At 43.4% G+C, this 19,427-nt stretch overlaps 1 protein-coding gene across 1 annotated transcript in view; it reads right to left on the minus strand.

Annotated features, from left to right (window-relative positions):
* The window catches only part of Slc2a13 (solute carrier family 2 member 13), a 318,829-nt gene extending 309,373 nt beyond the window's left edge, over window positions 1-9,456 (minus strand). The window contains 1 exon segment of the mRNA NM_133611.2: window positions 8,855-9,456. Coding sequence (NP_598295.2) covers window positions 8,855-9,377 — 523 coding nt within the window. The 5' untranslated portion in view covers window positions 9,378-9,456.
* Between the last annotated feature and the right edge of the window lie 9,971 nt (window positions 9,457-19,427).

Consider the following 19,427-nt stretch of genomic DNA (forward strand, 5'->3'; position numbering starts at 1 on the left):
TCAGTTGCAGTTGATGGTCCAGAACTGAAGGGATCATGCAAATGATCTGAGGCTTGGCACCTTGGAAAGAGCCTATGAGAGGCTATTGGTGAAGCCTGGTTGCAGCCGAAGACCCCAATGTATTGGAGATACCAGTGCCATGGAATGATTACCAAGAGCAGCTGCAGCAGTGTAGTGGATCAACCTAAGCTTAGAGCGCTACAGAGGGCAGAGCTGGAGAAGGGACACCAGCCCATTGGAGGAGCCCAGAAGATCATGTGTGGATCCCAGACATTGAAACAAGAAGCTGTAACATTGAAGTAGCCTTGGAGACCCCAAGATGCTAAAGATGCCAGAGCCCTGGGATATCTGCTGAGGGAAGCTGCTAACAGGGAGTGGAACAAGCCCAGGAGAAAGAAGTTTGTTGAATCAACAAAGATGAAAAAGGAGTGAAGATCTGAAGAACACTTTGACATCAGATGTGGAGTTTGTCCAGCTGGTTTCTTGCCTTGCCTTGGGGATTACAGTTAAGATTGGATGAATCTCAAAGGAGACTTTGAACTTTGGAATTTTAACATTGTTGAGACTGCTATAGACTATGGGGGCTTTGGAAGTTGGACTAAATGTACTTTGTTATTATGCTACGGCTAGGTATGGTCCCCATAGACTCATATGTTTGAAGAAGCCTACGGGGTCCAGGAGTAGAATGTGATGGTTTAAATATGCTTGTCCCAGGGAGTGGCACTATTTGGAGGTCTGGCCTTGTTGGAGTAGGTGTGGCCTTGTTGGAGTAGGTGTGTCACTGTGGGTGTGGGCTTTAAGACCCTCATCCTAGCTGCCTGGAAGCCAGTCTTCTGCTAGCAGCATTCAGATGAAGATGTAGAACTCTCAGCTCTGTCTGCACCATGCCTGCTTGGATGCTGCCATGTTCCTGCCTTGATGATAGTGGAATGAACCTCTAAACCTATAAGCCAGCCCCAATTAAATGCTGTCCTTCCGAGAGTTGCCTTGGTCATAGTGTCTCTTCATAGCGGTAAAACCCTATCTAAGACACCATATGACCAACATGCATATGAAAAGTTGTCCACACTGCTTATTGTAAACATAAACTGTCCCTCAATTAAGATGCCCACTATCAAAAGAAGGAAAATAAGAGGTTCAGGTAAGTATACAAATGACTGGAAGTCCAGTTCACTGTAGAATATGAGCTGGTGCTTCCTCGGTGGAAAAGAGTATAGTTATCCTGTTATGTTGAAAATAGAACTACCATATGATCCGGCAATCCTATTTTCCAGATATATATCCAAAAGAATTCAAAGCAGGATCTCATCAGGATCCCTGTACTTCTCCCATTATGCACAACAGCCAAGAAGCAGACACAAGCCAAATGCTATCAGTGGACAAATGAAGAAAATTCTCTCTCACACACACATACAGGCGCACAAGGGAGCTGTAATAAAACAAGGAAATTCAGCTTGGGTAAATGTCGAGAACTTTGTGCTATGTATACTAAGCCTAACAGTTGTAGGAGAACAAAGGACAAACAGCACAAAGTAAAGTCGCCAAAACCATAAAACCCAGGGATGTGGTTAAAGGGGATGTAAACTTTCAGTTTTACAGGATGAAAACCTTTTAGCAATCTGTTGTGTGATACGTAAACACCCTTCACATTACAGAAGGACACACTTCAGAATTGTCAATGTAGTAAATTAAATGTTTAATAGTACCACAATTAAAAAAAACACCTTTTATGAGGCTGGAGAGATTGATCAATGGTTAAGAGCATTGGCTGCTCTTCCAGAGAACCCAGGTTCAGTTCCCAGCACCTACATGGTGGATCACTGCTATCTCTACCTCCAGTTCTACATGACACGATGCCTCTGTGACATGACTCCTCTGGCCTCTGTGGGTACTAGACATTCATGTCGTACACAGAGATACATGCAGATTTAAAAGACTCATGCATATAGGCTTTCAACTTTTTAATTTTTAGAACATTTGAAAATAGTAGTTCGAGGCAATCTACTTTGAAGTAAAACGTCATGTTCCTGTGAGGTATGTCAAAGAGCAGTAACATGAGACTCAGAGGACTGTCTCTACACTGTGTTTCAGCACTCACACCACTGTGGGTGGATTTGAAATGTTCCCTGTGGCTCATGTGTTTGAGGACTTAGATCCCAGCTGGTGGCACAGTTTGGGAAGTTGGCAGAGCCTTAGAAGATGGAGCCTCACTGGAGGAAGTAGGTCTCTAGGTGTTAGCCTTGGGGTTTTACAGCCTGGTCTACTTCCTGACTGCTCTTTGCTTTCTTTAGAGCCTGGTCCACTTCCTAGCTCCACCCTGCTCCCCTTGCTCCTCCTCCTCTACCACAATCGACTTTACCCTCCACTCATGATTGTCAATAAACTCTTCCTACCCCGAGTTACTTCTTGTCAGTTATTTGATCACAACAATCAGAAAAGTGACTAGCAGACACTTCGAAGTCTGACCTCTTAAGATGCTGTCTATTGCCCTACCTCGTAGCTCTGAGACTATAAGGAAACCACTTCGCCTTTCCTACTTAAATATTCCCATCTCGAAACTAGCAATTATATTCTCCCCATGCCCTCAAGGACTGTGAAGACTACATGAATTTGAACACAGAATGCAAGAAGCATATACATTCAACAGAGTATCACTTCTGAGCTGTAATATTCTGCCATGAAGAACGACGGCCTAGACTCAGAAGAGAGCGGTGTGGAAGGCAGTAAGGAGCAATGCTGATGTTATTAGTCTCTGGTGACACACTTTCATACTGCGAAGCCTGTTACCAAATGAGGCTCCTCTGTATGGCTTAGGGAATGTAGTAACGACTAAAGGAACCAAGTTCAGTCAGAGGAAAAAAAATAAGAGTTGTGTATTCGTGTGGAGAAGGGCTGGCCACCCTGTGTATCTATGACCAATATGGAGTTAGTTGACTTTGTGGTTGTACCTCAGAAAAGAGAAATGCAGAAGTCTCGTAAACAATGAGATATAACTCATGTTAACGGCCTCCTTACTCATTTGTGGAGGGAGCTGTCATACTACTAGACAAACAGAATGCTACCAGGACTCGGAAGGTCAATCTCTGTGCCAATGGATGGGACAGGGAGGGTGTGAGATGGCTAGCATGCATGTATGCATGCATACAAGGAAACCAGAAATTAAGGGGTGCCCCATTTATCCATCAGTTTCACATCAAGTAGGAAAACAAAACCAGTAAAAAAAACTATCTGAAAAACAATCTTAAAAAGTTTTTAAAACAAACTTTATTATCTTTGTATCACCACACAAATATTTTGACATGAGCCACTTTATTGAAAATACAACTGCTTTGGGTTAACTGTGCTGGAGCTCAAGAAAAGTATTTGCATTAATCTCAATATTGCATGACATTTATTTTGATCAAACAAGGTTTAACGTTTGTATACAGTTAGAAATAAAAATTTGAAGGCTTCTATGATTTCTTTTTAAAGTATTGCTCAGTGGGCGGTATCAACTACAAGTTGCAACAGAAAGTTATAAGCTGTGTTTCAGCAGAGGAAGTACTGACAGGCTGATAGGGAAACTGAGGTAAACCTAACATAGATTCCACAAATCCGGGCTAAGTAAATTTCTGTGATGTCACTTCTCTGGGCTTTGTAAATTGCTATGATTTCACTTCTCTGGGATTTGTAAATTGCTGTGATGTCATTTCTCAGGGTTATGTTAATTGTTGTGATGTCATGTCTCTGGGCTATGTAAATTGCTGTGACATCACTTCTTTGTATTATGCAAATTGCTATGATGTCACTTCTCTGAATTATGTAAATTGCTAGGACATCACTTCTCTGAATTATGTAAATTGCTATGATGTCACTTCTCTGAATTATGCAAAGTGCTGTGATGTCACTTCTCTGGGCTTTGTAAATTGCTGTGATGTCACTTCTCAGGGTTATGTCAATTGTTGTGATGTCATGTCTCTGGGTTATGCAAATTGCTGTGATGTCACTTCTCTGAATTATGCAAATTGCTATGATGTCACTTCTCAGAAGTATGCAAATTGCTGTGATGTCACTTCTCAAGAAAGGTCTGAATAGCAGTGAATCTCACCATTTCAGGACCTCGATATTTCCTGCAAGAACACTACAACATCAGTTATCAGGAGTGGTAAATGCCAGTACCAGAGTCAGAGCCCATCTACATGTATGGTGTTAGTACCACATTCTTATACTCTGCAGTTTCTAAACATGATACACATGAGAAACACAGGGTCAGAGAAAACAAAATGAGCAAATTCTTATCCTTTCACTAGATTTATTTTTATTATTTTTATTATATGTAAGGAGGGGAAATATATGTACACACATGTAAAGGCCACAGAGGCTGATTCCCAGGCAGAGGCGAGCTATCCAAAGTGGGTACTGGGAACCAAACTAAGGTCCTCTGCAAGAGCAGTATATATTCTTAACCATCTCTCCAGCCCCTCGGTCATTTTATTTTAAAATATTATTATAAATATACCCTGGTGGGGCTGGGGATTTAGCTCAGTGGTAGAGCGCTTACCTAGGAAGCGCAAGGCCCTGGGTTCGGTCCCCAGCTCCGAAAAAAAAAAAAAAAAAAAAAAGAACCAATAAATATACCCTGGTTTAAGAAAAGATCAAAGAATAAAGACAACTACAAAATGGAACTCATGTGGGGATACACTAATCAAAAATATATGCCCAAGTTTAAAAAGGCAAGAAGCAAGGAAAATAATAAAGTCTGATCTCTATGCTGACTGAGGCAAAATAAAGACTAAATGTTTGCGCTGATCTCACACACACCAGCATTCGGTACATTATTTTGCTATAACTCACCAAGAAAATAGATTTCTCTGACCCAAAACAGCACAAATACCCTTCTTTACTCAGGCCTGTCCTCAAGGCTCACTGAACACAGACAGATCGGTAACTACACTCTCTGGTCAAAAGCTTTCTCTTTAAAAGACCTCTACTGAAGGGACCAAAGGGTGTTTTACCAACCGGTGGCTGTACTATACTCACCCTGAGGTTACCTACTCTGCAAGCAGTTTCTGACACTAAAAATCTCCCATGAGGCCAGAAAGTTGGAAAGAGAAGGACTAAAAAGCAGAACGGGAAGAGGAAAGGGGGATTCAGAACAGCTTCACAGAACTCCAGCATCACGGGAGTGTTCCCACACAGAGATTCTGTAAACAGAGTCTCCAGCTGACACCCCAGGCAGATGAGCCCCTCCCAGCCTCTCCCCCATCCACACTTCAAACCCTGGCTTTTCTGTGACTTCACTCCTACGGTGAACTCCACTTTAAATGTCTCATAAAGGCAAACAGAAAAAAGGAAGACTCTTGAGATCTTGCTTATGGAATCCTCATCCTGTGCCTATGACCTTTTTTGGGTAACTGCTGGAAAGTTTCTACATCCAGCAAGAGGAGATCTGGTTTCATGGAAATAAGAGGTAGGAAGATTAGGTGAGAGAGCATAGAAAGGATCTTCCTGTGCCCAGGACTTAAGAGGCAGGAAGACAGCACTTTCTCACTTCCTGCTTACATTGTCTGCTGGATTCCTAGTCTTTCAACCTCTAACTTAAATATTGCTTCTCTCTAAAACTTCTCTTAAGCCTGCATCCCTTTCAATTTTTAGCTTTAGTTAGGTATGAATGTGTCTGTATGGGTCTATGTGCATTAGGGTGACACTGTAACAGCCCTAAGATTCCTCGATTCATGATATAGGTGGTTGTGAGCTGTACCACATGGATGCTGGGAACTGGACTCCAGCAAGAACAGGGCATGCCCTTAACCACTGAGCCATCTCTCCAGCCCCTCTGGAATCTTTTCTACACACGCAGACAAAACAATCAATGATCTGCTCTCCCCACTTCTCTGGAACTTAGACAACCCTCTACTGTTTTGTAATTGGCTCTTAATGTGCCTTCCTGCCCTGTTCAAGGATAAACACTTACAGCGTGGGCTTCATAGTTAGCTATTTATTCCCTGCCCCAAATCTGACAGGACTCGTCATGGAAGCTTGACCATTGATCATCGAATAAATGAATGAGTGATTTCACTAAAGTGCAACACTCAAACCTTTAGACGACCTTTAGGATATTTTGATAATGCACTAATTTGATTGTTGGAAGTTCGGTTTTAAATTAAACTGATGCCGCACCAGCCATGAAAGTGTCACTTAGTTTGTGGCATTTCTGCTCATCATTCATTCAAACATCCACCATGTTTCTTCTATGCTTCAGGAGTACAAAGTTGTAAATTTACAAGATCAACAAATTCCATGATTCCAGGGGCCCTAAATTTCCCCAGGGTAACTCTGGAGAGAAAAGCTATCATGGAGAACTTGTCTAGAAATGGCAGAAGACACGTTTTGCTACTTGGCATTTGCTAAATTATCACAGGACAAAAACCAACAAAAAACAAACAAACAAACAAACAACAACAGCAACAAAACCCAACAACAACAAAAATCGCCGAACACATATAAAGATTACCTTTTTTTTTTCAAAAAAGACAATGGATTTTTTTAAAAAAGACCTGATTTAGTGTTCCAAAAAGACAAAACTAATTTATTGTCTCCCAAAACAAATCACAACAGTGTCAACAAAACACTCACGTTAGAGACCCATTTCCTTTCAGCTAAAAAGAACTAAAAGTTTTCTTGGAAGAATGGTGATCTGTGAGTTACAAAGGTCTTTATATTTGAAACTGTATGCTTAACCACTAATTTAAACTTGAAGTTTTTTTTTTTTTCCTTTCCTGAATTTTATGGATCCGATGTCGGAGACTGTGTCTGACTTCACACCTGTCCTTTCTCCAAGCACACAGTTCCTGCCTAGCTGTTCTCAGAGCGGCATCTCTGCTCCCTGGAGTACCCCATCCTCTTTCCTTCTCTGCTCGCCCCTGTGATGAGTTTTTCCTCATCTCCAGACTTGGCTTCTCTCCATGGAGCTCACTGTATCTCCTGTTCTACCCATTCACCACCTCTGAGCCTCTCCTCCTAAGGTCCTCCTGAAGGTCCAGATCCCTTGGGGGTCGCTTATCAGATCTCCTGCAGATCAGATATTTACATGACATATTTATAAAAGTAACAAAATTAAAGTTATGAAGTAGCAACAAAATAATCTTACAGTTGGGCTTCACTACAACATGAAGAACTATATCTAAGGGCCATGGCATTAGGAAGGTTAAAAGCACTGTCCTAAGAGTTGAGGGCCAATTCTATCTGCTTTTAGACCCATTTGATAAGTCAACTATAGAGTATGGGCTCCTTACAATTCTGTATCCTATACCTGAAAGGACCCTGACAGGGCCTCAAGGCTGTCAGGCAAGAATCAACATAATGCTTTAATTTTCATCTGATACTCAGAAGTTTCAGTGAGACACATTTGCAAAAACATCAATCTCAAAATACAAGTCTGGGAATTAATACTGAGACCTTGATAACTGAAGTGTTATTTCTATGCCGAAGGGGAAAAAGAGGGTGGGGGTGGGCATGAGACAGGATCTGAATCGCAAGCAGATGATGCCGAATGGCGTTCTAGGCAGGTTAATTGTTGAAGGGTCCTACAATCACAGAGCATTTCTACACAGAGAGTGGACTTCTCCACAGTTTGGTTTGTTTGGTGGTCATTTGGACCTTCCTTTGCCAAATCCACATTTTACAGAGAGCGGTGCCACGCTTCAGCAATTCCTTAGAAAATGGGAGTCGGTGATTTGAGATACAGGTAGAGTGAGCTGCGGCTTTAGGCTTGTGGCTCCTACAGGCGGAGTTGAATGAATGTGTGTGCTTCCCCTTACAAACCTATCCTGAAGGGTGAAGGACAGCAACCTCAAACAGCAGCTAGTGGTCAGTTCAGGGATGCTCAGAGAATCCATCTAGCTCTCCCGTAGGAAAGCAAAACTTTAACAGTAACCTAAAGGAAACTGAATTATAAAAGGAAGCATTGTACAAAGCATCATCAGAGGTGTGTCTGGGAAAACTACCAGTGAGATTTAAGTCACAACGTCCCATTCTCCCTTTGAAAGTGCTTTCTAATAACACTGGGCACATCCCAAACAGCTTCCCTCAGCCTGGAGCACACCAATCGCACCTTCCCACGCTCACTAAATAGGGTGAAAAAAATAATCAATGCCCAGAGAACCCAAATCTCTTCATTTCTAAAGTAAATTGCAACTATCTGTCTTGCTGGGCATTTATCCACAGGAGTGGCTCCTAAATGAATTTAGGAAACGAATATGACCTTTAATAGATAATTTGGTGCCCATATGGAAAAAGAGAAGGCAAAACAAGAATGGTGAGTGAATGTTGGCCCAAAGTAAAAGTTCTAACTGGGGGGTGGGTGGGGAAACGAGAGACTTCATCTAGAAAGGGGGAAAGGATGAAAGTCAACCACGGAGCACAAACGAAGGAGAGAAAATAGTGTTCCATCTAAACCATCTAAAGATCCACTGGAGAGATGATGGAACTGAAACGGAGCAGGGATTTCGGAGTTCAAAACTCCTTGACTCTACAAATTATTGCAGTTCTTTTAAAGGTCGGTGGGCTGAACATCCTAAAAGAGGGTTGGCAGTGGGGAAATCACTCTCGGGGCATGGCAGGGATGTGGGGACCCTCCTAAACTCAAGAAGCGGCTTCAGGTTAGGCCGGATCGGGGAAGCTGGGGTTTCTAGAATTGCTCCAGACTGTCCGGCGCTGACTGACCCGAGGGCGACCGCAGATTCCACGTGGGAATCCGGGAGAAGGAAGCGCATCCTCCACAGCCACCAGGACGCTCGTGACACCGAGCTCCCCGAAGGACCGAGGAGCAAGGGGAGAGCAGGGTTCAGTGGGGCTCGCGGGCGCGGCCACTCACCGATGCCGAGCCCCACGACCAGGCGGCCGGCCAGCAGCGTCTCCTTGTTGGCGGCGGCGGCCAGCACGGCGGAGCCCACGGTGCACAGGGCGCTGGCCAGCAGGATGGCGCTTCGCCGACCGAGGGCGCCGTTCAGGGCCCCTCCGGCCAGCGCCGCGACGGCGGCCGCGCCCACCGCGCCCGACACCAGCAGCTCCTGCCACATCGCGCCCAGGCGCATCTGGCGCCGCAGCAGCAGCATGGCCCCCGACACCACGCCGGTGTCGTAGCCGAACAGGAAGCCGCCGAGAGCGGAGAAGGCGGCGGCCGCGTACACGAAGGCGGGGGTCTCGTCGCGCTGGAACTGCCTGCGCGCCGCGCGCTCCAGCTCCGCGCCCTGCAGGCTGGCGGCCGACTCGGCGGCCAGGAGGCTGCGCTCCCCGCCCGGCGCCCCGGGCTCCGGCTGCCGGCGGCGCCTCTCGCCCATCAGGCTGCTCAGGCTGCGCAGCGTGTACTCCACGTCCTCGCTCGCCTTGCGGGACATGGGACAGACGGACGCCGCCCGGGCGGCTGCGGGGAAGTTCCGTGGGGCGCCGCGCACTCGCTGCCAGCTGCTGAGCCGCTGCTCTTCGGCCACCTCAGCCGCCCGCCTCGCAGCCTCTGCTAGGCTGGCGCTGCGGAGCGGCCGGGGGCGGGGTCGTGCGTCACTTGCCCGCTTAGAGGGGAGGGGCCAGCGGGACCCGCCTCCCCTGGTGGGCGGGGCGAGATAAGAGCCCCTCCCCTGGACGAGGCCACCTCCCTCTGTGGGCGGGGTTAAGCGTTGGGCCAAGGGAAGGAGAGAGGTCCTTAGGGAGTCCCGGGTACCAGGATACCTGGAAGCTCGCCTTCTGGCTGCAGCCTAGCTGCTGTTCAGAGCACGGAGGCCCACAGCAGGCCAAGGATCAGGCGAAAGTCTCCTTCTGTCTTCATGCCTGCTGAGACTGCCTGGCACCCACCTACTTCCGTCCTTTTGCAGTGTGTGCCCCGTTGCTCTCTTGCAATTAGTTTGTTTTGAAGTCGTTTGGGACCATGTTCTCTGGTTTCTCTAGTTTCCTTTCTCCCTGCTGCTCCTTCTTCAGATTCTAACCCTCCTAAAACGCATTTGCATCTTGACTCTCTGAGGAGAGACCTTTTCTCCCAAGAGAGTCCCCGAAGGCTTCGTGTGGATGGATCCCCAAAGGAAAAGCAACTTTAGGTGCGCGTGTATGCGTCACACTCTCACATAACTAGCTGATTCCAAGTGGAACAAGGAAACCCAAGAATCTGATTTGCTGTGTGATAGGCAATTTTGCCACCTTCCTTGCCCAGCATGGGAGCCCAAAACGGTATATTCTCCCCAACAATTCCTGCTGCTGTCCCTTGATTTGGAGAAGCTATTTTAAACGCCCCATTTGCCTGAAGCAAAGCAATTTCAAAACGTTTGAGGACGGCTATTTTAATTGCTAATTGCCAGTTGTTGGCGGGTATGGAAACCTCCTGTTGATTTAAATATTCTGTAAATTATTTTGTGCTGTTTCATTTCCGGAGATAAAGACGGATCAAGCATCTTTCTGATGCAGTCTCATTCTTCTTCTGGCGAAGGACACCAGATTTAAATGAAAATGAAATTGAAAATTCATGCTCTCCATGAACAATTTCTGCCCTCGTTTAGTTCCCTTATTTGAACAAAAGTTTCTTAGCACGAGCCCTATTCATGCAGTTTAAGCGTGGTTCCTTCGGAGAAATTGTTTCTGTCATCCTTATTACACTACGAAGTTTTTAGAATTTCCCAACGTCCCTTTCGCCTTGATTTTCAGTCACCATAGCTCCATAATATTTCAATTTCTAGTAACGAGGGCAGGGGGGTTATCTCAGAGAAATAACTTTAAATGTATCGTGTAGCTTTAAAGCAAGGCTTTATTTACCATCTTCCCAAGGAGAGATTAAACACAGACTTAGTCTCTCAAATAATGAAACCAACTACTTAGACTTCAGAAGATTCAGGGCTTTCCCAAGTCCACAGCAGCAAAACTGCGCCCCCTGGTGGTCAGCCTGTCCACGTAGCTTCTGAAGAGAAGAGCTCCTCAAGTTTCTTGTTGAGATGAAATGAGATGAATTTCAAATCCAGCTAGCTTCTTCCTTTCCAATTTGTATCCCTTTGACCTCCTTTTGTTGTCTGATTGCTCTGGCTAGGACTTCGAGTACTATATTGAATAAGTAGGGAGAGAGTGGGCAGCCTTGTCCAGTCCCTGATTTTAGTGGGATTGCTTCAAGTTTCTCTCCATTTCGTTTGATGTTGGCTACTGGTTTGCTGTATATTTCTTTTACTATGTTTAGGTATGGGCCTTGAATTCCTGACCTCTCCAAGACTTTTAACATGAACTCGTGTTGAATTTTTCAGATGCTTTCTCAGCATCTAATGAGATGATCACGTGTTTTCCCCCTTGATTTTGTTTATATAGTAAATTGCATTGATAGATTTCTCTATATTGAACCATCCCTGCATCCCTGGGATGAAGCCCACTTGATCATGATGGATGATAGTTTTTGATGTGCTCTTGGATTTGGTTTGTGAGAATTTTATCGAGTATTCTTGCATCGATATTCATAAGGGAAATTGGTCTGAAGTTCACTTTTGTTGTTGGGTCTTTGTGTGGTTTAGGTATAAGCGTAATTGTGGCTTCATAGAAAGAATTGGGTAGTGCTCCTTCTGCTTTTATTTGGTGAAATAGTTTGGACAGTATTGGTATTAAGTCTTCTATGAACATCTGATAGAATTCTGTACTAAACCCATCTGGTCCTGCTTTTCTTTTCTTTTCTTTTCTTTTCTTTTTTCTTTTCTTTTCTTTTCTTTTTTTTTTTTGGTTAGGAGACTTTTAATAACTGCTTCTATTTCTTTAGGAGTTATGGGACTGTTTAGATTTTTTTAATCCTGATTTAGCTTTGTTACCTGGTATCTGTCTAGAAGATTGTCAATTTCATCCAGATTTTCCAGTTTTGTTGAATATAGGTTTTGTAGTAGGATCTGCTGATTTGATAGTATACTTAAGTGACCACAAAAGTTTCACCAGAGAACTGCTAAGCCTGATAAACAACTTCAGCAAAGTAGCTGGGTACAAAATGAACTCAAACTAATCAGTAGCCTTCTTCTACTCAAAGGATAAACAGGCTGAGAAAGAAATTAGGGAAATGACACCCTTCCCAATAGTCACAGATAATATAAAATACCTCGGTGTGACTCTAACCAAGCAAGTGAAAGATCTGTATGACAATAACTTCAAGTCTCTGAAGAAAGAAATTGAAGATCTCAGAAGATGGAAAGACCTCTCATGTTCATGGATTGGCAGGATTAATATAGTAAAAATTGCCATTTTACCAAAAGCGACCTACAGATTCAATGCAATCCCCATCAAAATTCCAACTCAATTCTTCATAGAGCTAGAAAGAGCAATTTGAGAATTCATTTGGAATAAGAAAAAAACCCAGGATAGCGAAAACTATACTCAACAACAAAAGAACTTCTAGGGGAATCACCATCCCTGACCTCAAGCTATATTATAGAGCAATAGTGATTTAAAAAACAAAAACCGTAAGGTATTGGTACAGAGACAGGCAGGTAGATCAATGGAATGGAATTGAAGACCCAGAAATGAACTCACACACCTGTGGTCACTTGACATTTGACAAATGAGCTAAAACTATCCAGTGGAAAAAAGATAGCATTTTCAACAAATGGTGCTGGTTCAACTGGAGGTCAGCATGTAGAAGAATGCAGATCGATCCATTCTTATTACCCTGTACAAAGCTTAAGTCCAAGTGGATCAAGGGCCTCCATATAAAACCAGATACACATAAACTAATAGAAGAAAAAGTGAGGAAGGGCCTCGATCATATGGGCACTAGGGATGTTTTCCTGATCAAAACACCAAAGTCTTATGCACTAAGATCAAGAATTGACAATTGAAACCTCATAAAACTGCAAAGCTTCTGTAAGGCAAAGGATACTGTCATTAAGGCAAAAATGGCAACCAACAGATTGGGAAAAGATCTTTACCAATCCTACATCCAAGAGAGGGCTAATATCTAATATATACAAAGAGCACACGAAGTTAGACTCCAGAGAGCCAAATAACCCTATTGAAAAATGGGTTTCAGAGCTAAACAAAGAATTCTCAGCTGAGGAATATCAAATGGCAAAGAGGTACCTAAAGAAATGTTCAACATTCTTAGTCACCAGGGAAATGCAAATCAAAGCAACTCTGAAATTCCACCTCACACCAGTCAAAATGGCTAAGATAAAAAACTCAGGTGACAACAGATGCTGGTGAGGATGTGGAGAAAGAGGAACACTCCTCCATTGTTGGTGGGATTGCAAGCTGGTACAACCATTCTGGAAATCAGTCTGGAGGTTCCTCAGAAAATTGAACATTGTACTACCTGAGAACCCAGCTATACCATTCCTGGGCATATACCCAAATGGTGCCCCAACATACAACAAAGACACATGCTCCACTATGTTCATAGCAGTCTTATTTTTGATAGCCAGAAGCTGGAAAGAACTCAGATGCCCTTCAACAGAGGAATGGATACAGAAAATGGGGTACATCTACACAATGGAGTACTACTCAGCTACCAAAAACAATGACTTCATGAAATTCATAGGCAAATGGATGGAACTAGAAAATATCCTGAGTGAGGTAACCCAATCACAAAAGAAACAAAAAAAAAAAACAAAAAAAAAACTCACTGATAAGTGGATATTAGCCCAAAAGCTTGAATTACCCAAGATACAATCCACAGACCACATGAAGCTCAAAAAGAAGGATGACCAAAGTGTGGATTCTTCAGTCCTTCTTAGAGTGAGGAGCAAAAATATTCATGGAAGGAGATATGGAGACAAAGTTTGGAGCAGAGACTGAAGAAATGGCCATTCAGAGCTGCTCCACCTGGGGATCCAGACCATTTGTATACAGCCACCAACCCTAGACAATATTGATGAAGCCAAGAAGTGCATGCTGACAGGAGCCTGACATAGCTGTCTCCTGAGAGGCTCAGCCAGAGCATGTCAAATACAGAGGCAAATGCTAGCAGCCAACCATTGAACTGAGAATGGGGTCTCTGTTGGAGGAGTCAGAGAAAGGATTGAAAGAGCTGAAGGGGCTTGCAACCCCATAAGAACAACAATGCCAATCAACCAGAGCTCCCAGGGACTAAACCACTACCCAAAGAGTACACATGGACAGACCCATGGCTTCAGCTGCATAAGTAGCAGAGAATGGCCTTGTTGGGCACCAATGGGAGAAGAAGCACTTGGTCCTGCCAATGCTGGACCCCCCAGTGTAGGGGAATGTCTGGGCGGGGAGGTTGGAAGCAGGGTGGTTTGAGAGGGGGAACACCCTTATAGAAGAAGGGGTGGTGAATGGGATAGGGGTCTTACGGATGGGAAACCGGGAAAGGGAATAACATGTGTAAGTAGAAAATATCCAATAAAAAATCCAGCTGCCATAGAGAACACTGACTTCTACTCACTAGGAGCTCCAAATTCACATTCGGGTTCCAGAACACTGAACTAACTACTCCTTAAAATCATCTACACCTCATAATTAATATTCCTGAGGTTCGGCTACCTCAGAAGGAAATGTGACATTAGTAACACATCCGAGGGCCAAAAAGCCCTCTTCAGGGCTCTTGGGAGGAGCCAAATTCAATTAGGCACCATGATATTCTATTAAAATGGAGTTCCTTGTAGCCTCTTCTAATTTAACTTCATGGGGAAATCGAAAGTTCGGGGTGGGGGGTGGTCAGTGCTGAGACCAAGCAGAGTACATCTCCGCCAGTGCACCAGTGTTTCACAAATGTTCAAAATCCCCAGGTTATTTTATGAACCACTTTCTCTCACTTTCAGAGGCTTAGCAAGGGCTCATTGACTAGAGTTCGAAAAATCACTTTGTAATGATGTTTAATTGCCAGTCGAGAGGAAGTGTAGGCACCACTATTGGTTTGCTAAGCAAGTCCTACACCCCAACTTTAAGGATGTGTATTCACACTGTCCCAGATCACTAGGGCCTACCATAGAAGAGGAAAAGAAGAGAGTTTTGGATATACTGCTACACATTCTGAACGCCAGGCTGAGACACCGGGAACTGATCCAGTGGGAATATGTTTGTCGTTGGGATACAGATGTGACTAGAGAACATTTGTCTAGCATCAAATCCAGTTCCCAGTACCACACAAAGATAGGGCGAGGGCCTTAGTTTGGAAGAAGGGATGAGAATTTGGGAGCACGATATTGTGCTTATTGGATGTTTAGTTACATGAGTGATGTATCCTTGTTGGAAAAACAATATGGCAACAAAGACAACTTTCTCCAAAGAAAGAAAAAAGAAAAATCCTTCCAAGGTGTGGTGATTTCAATGAGAATGATCTCATAGACTTCATAGGTTTAAATACTCTGTCCTCCAATGGTGGAATTGTTTGGGGAGAATGAGGTGGTGTGGCCTTGTTAGAGGAGGTATGTTACTGAGAGTGAGCTTGGCTCTCTCTCTCTCTCTCTCTCTCTCTCTCTCTCTCTCTCTCTCTCTCTCTCTTTCGGCCTCTTACCTGTGAATCAGATGTAGACATTCTGCTACTACTCCAGCCTTTCCTGCCTGACTGTTGCCGTGCACTGTACCATGTAGTCATGGACTCACCCTCTGGAACCGCGAGCCTCAAATTAAACGCTTTCTTTTATGAGTTGCCTTTGCCATGGTGTTTTGTCATGGTAGGAGAAAAGTGATTAAGACTCAGGGCATTCGTCTCAGAGACATTTCTAGTTTGAAACACATATTTTAAGATTTGTGTATGCTTTTAACTATGCATATATATGTATAGATATGTGTGTGTGTATGCTAATGTATTTGAGTGCTTGGTCCCCAAATGTTGGAACTGTTTTTGAAAAGAGTAGGATGTGCAGCTGTATGGAAAGAAGTGTGTCACTAGAGGTGGGCTTTGAGGTTTCAAAAGCCCAACCCAGGCTCAGTCAGTCAGTCAATCTCTCTCTCTCTCTCTCTCTCTCTCTCTCTCTCTCTCTCTCTCTCTCTCTCCCCTATTGTTCCAGAACCATGCCTATCCTCTCTGCTATGATCATGACCACATACTCACCCTCTGAAACTGCAAACAAGCTCCCAATTAAATGACTTCTTTTATAAGCTGCCTTGATCATGATGTCTCTTCGCATCAGTAGAACAATGACTGAGACAGAGGTAGAGGGAGGAGCTCACAAAGCTGCATCTCTGGCTGAGAAGCTACGAGCAGTTGACAGGGAAAAAGAATAAATAAGCTGTCTTCAGACATGGAGACCCCGAAACTATCCATGATCGGGTAGATGGTCCTATATCATGCATGCACATACCAATAGCACTGAGTGCACTCAGTGAGTTTTAATAAGGAGAGAGCATGTGACAATGGAAGGTAGAAGTGGTCATGGGAGATATGGGATCAATTAGAGGGGAAAGAATGTGATGTTGATTTCATTGGAATATATCATATAAATTATATATTTATATTATTGTAGATAAATATATATGGAGTAATATAAATATAATATATATCAAATATAGTGTATAGATATCAATAAAAATTCTTGACGGTTGTAAAACTAAAAACGAAGTCAATATACCTATCAATTAGCAGTCTCTGATATTTGAAAACTTCTTGGAACTCTACAGAGAACTAGAACATTTATTTTAGTAGCTTTTCTATTCTGAAAAATTACCCCTCAAACTACAATGCAGAAAAGAAAAAGAGAGAAAGAAATGTGTTTCTAAGCTGAAAAGCTCAGTAATTCCCTCGTCTTCTCGAAATCATTGATACATTGCAAGATGTTTGTGTAAGCACAGCAAAACTCCAGGCAGGAGATATCGTCACTAGCTAATCATGATGGATCTCCCAGGGGGGAAGATTTGGTAAGGAAATGAGAATGTAACCATGCACAGATGAGAAAAGCAGAGTCAGTTCTGCTGCGTGATCTTTGTTTTCCAAGATGGTGATGAAATTTCCAGGCAGGAGCCTGAGGGTAATCAAAGTTATTTCTCACAGACATACTAGCTAAGTGTGCCCTCAGCCTTCAATCACTATGGTGACGGATGATAGACTCAGGGTAAACAGCAGAGGGGAACACGGCCAACTAATTTAAACAGCATTGGCCAAATTATTAGTGTTTGCATTTATTTGTTGTTTTCTTTTCAAGACAGGATCAAGGTATTTGTCCCAGGCTAGACAGGGTCATACAATGTGTCCCAGGCTAGACAAAATCCTTCATCCTCTGATCTCAGCTTCCTGCATGATGGTGCTATAGACAGGTAACAGCATATTTATAGGCTTAAAGTTCCTTTTATGTTAAAATGCATTAATTTTAAGTTTAGGTATGCAACAGAATTACTTTGCCCCCATGTGTATTTTACACTTGTCACCTATTTATCTATCTCCATGTATATTGTATATTTGTTATCTATTTATGTGTCTACCTTTCTATCCATCCATCCATGTTACATTGTATCTTAGTTTACGTTTCTATTACTGCAATAAAACACTATGACCGAAGCAACTTGGGGAGGAGAGATTCTTTTATTTCCAAGTGAGAGCTCAACATCAAGAGAAGTCGAGGCAGGAACTAAACAGGGCAGGATCCTGGAAGCAGGAGGTGATGCCATAGAAAGGTACTGCTTACTTACTGGCTTGCTCCTCATGGCTTTCTTCGTCTGCTTCCTTATAGAACCCAAGAGCACCAGCCCAGAGACCATGCACCACCCACAATGGGCCATGCCTTCTCCCCATCAGTCACTCATGAAGAACATACCCTACAGCTAGATCTTAGAGAGACATTTTCTCATTTGAGGTTCATGTTGCAGGATATTCGATCACACCGTGAACCCCAAGGCTGTGTTAGTTACTGAAAAGCCCTGTTTCTACTTGTGTGGCTCAGTTCTTAGCTCACACCTTTAACCCCCTTGGCAGGAATACAGACGACCTCAGTACACGCCTTGTATCCAAAACAATGAAGGTAAAGGTAGTTTGAAAAGTAAAGCACCCATGTTTGAAAGTGATGTCTAATTGAGTGGCAGACAGAGTGACGGATCAGAGAAAGATTTGATAGGACAGGATATACCCAACGCTCACAAGAAAAGAGAGTAAAGGGAAGGGGCTGAAGGAAGCAGGGCAGAGAGAGGAAGGAGATGCTTCTAGTGGGAGGAGAGTTTTAGAGACAGCTGCAGAGAGAACAAGCTAGACACAGGTGGAAACAGAACGGGACAGGGAATGAGCAGGAGCCAGAAGATTAGAACAGACTGCTAGAGTTAGCTTGAGGTCAAGCAGAGCAGTTCAGGTGGTGGTGGTGGTGGTGGTGGGAGAGGGGGAGAATCAATTGGTGTGGAGAGGAGTTTGAGCCAGCCAGAGATCAGACTGTACTAGAAAGGGCGAGCTTATTCAGCTGCAAGTTTCGAAGCTGAAAACCTTCTAGACCTAAATAAGATTGTACCGAGGCTAGAAGCCTCCAGGACTAAGGCCTAGGTTAGCAAACGGAAGCAGTGAGCATCAGAGATGACAATTGCCCTGGCCAATAAAAGTTACTTTTATAGATTCCCTCCTTTCAGATGACTCTAGCTTGTGTCAAGTTGACATACAACTTGTCAGGATATATAGCCTCATGCTTTAATGCTCTAGCTGGCCTGGAACTTTCTATATAGAGAAGTCTTGTACACTTTCAAATCTCCTGTGCCTTCCTTGGTAGTACTGTGAGAAAAAATATGTACAATATATGAATTATATGTAATATGTACCATATTCTATATAATATAATACATATATTATATTGTGTTATATACATATAACACACACGTGCGTGTGTGTGTGTGTGTGTGTGTGTGTGTGTGCGCGCGTCTGTTTCATTTTAGGGTTGTCTGTACCTCCCAGGATCCAATCATCTCTTGATCCCTCCACTTATTGAGTGGTGAAGAAGGAGGCAGGCACCTGTCTACTCAGCCAGAGCAGACAAATGCGACCTGCTGATCAATGACAGGACTGTGCCAGAAGCTTGCTATCACGACCTATTGTTTGTTTATGAGGTAGTCTCTCACTGTATAGCCCAAGCTAGCCTTGAACCTGTTATTGCCTGACCTCAGCCTCACAAAGGCTTGGATTCCAGCACTGAAGCTTTGAGTTTAATTTATAATAATCTAATACAACAAAAGCATACTTTCTGTTTATGTAATTAATCAAAAGTCAAAACCAGAAAATCCTCAGCATTTAAAAGTTAAATAACACACGTTTGAATTTACCATTGATCAACATCAGTAAGAGATTAGAATGTATTTTTAGCTGAAGGGTAATAAGAACTTAACAAGTGAAATTTTGTGAGGGACCACCTTTTTGAGAGCTCCTGAGAACTTTATAGCATGAAACACCTATAATAGCTAAACAGGCAGTGAGTCAATAGATTCAGTTTCAACCTTGAAAAGGGGAAACGGGAGAGCAAGCTAAAACTTCAAGAAATTAGAAAGGGAAATAATGAACTAGAAGACAGAAATGATCAACAAAACTA

Source organism: Rattus norvegicus, chromosome 7 (assembly GCF_021556685.1).
Source record: "Rattus norvegicus strain SHRSP/BbbUtx chromosome 7, alternate assembly SHRSP_T2T, whole genome shotgun sequence".
Lineage (NCBI taxonomy): Eukaryota > Metazoa > Chordata > Mammalia > Rodentia > Muridae > Rattus > Rattus norvegicus.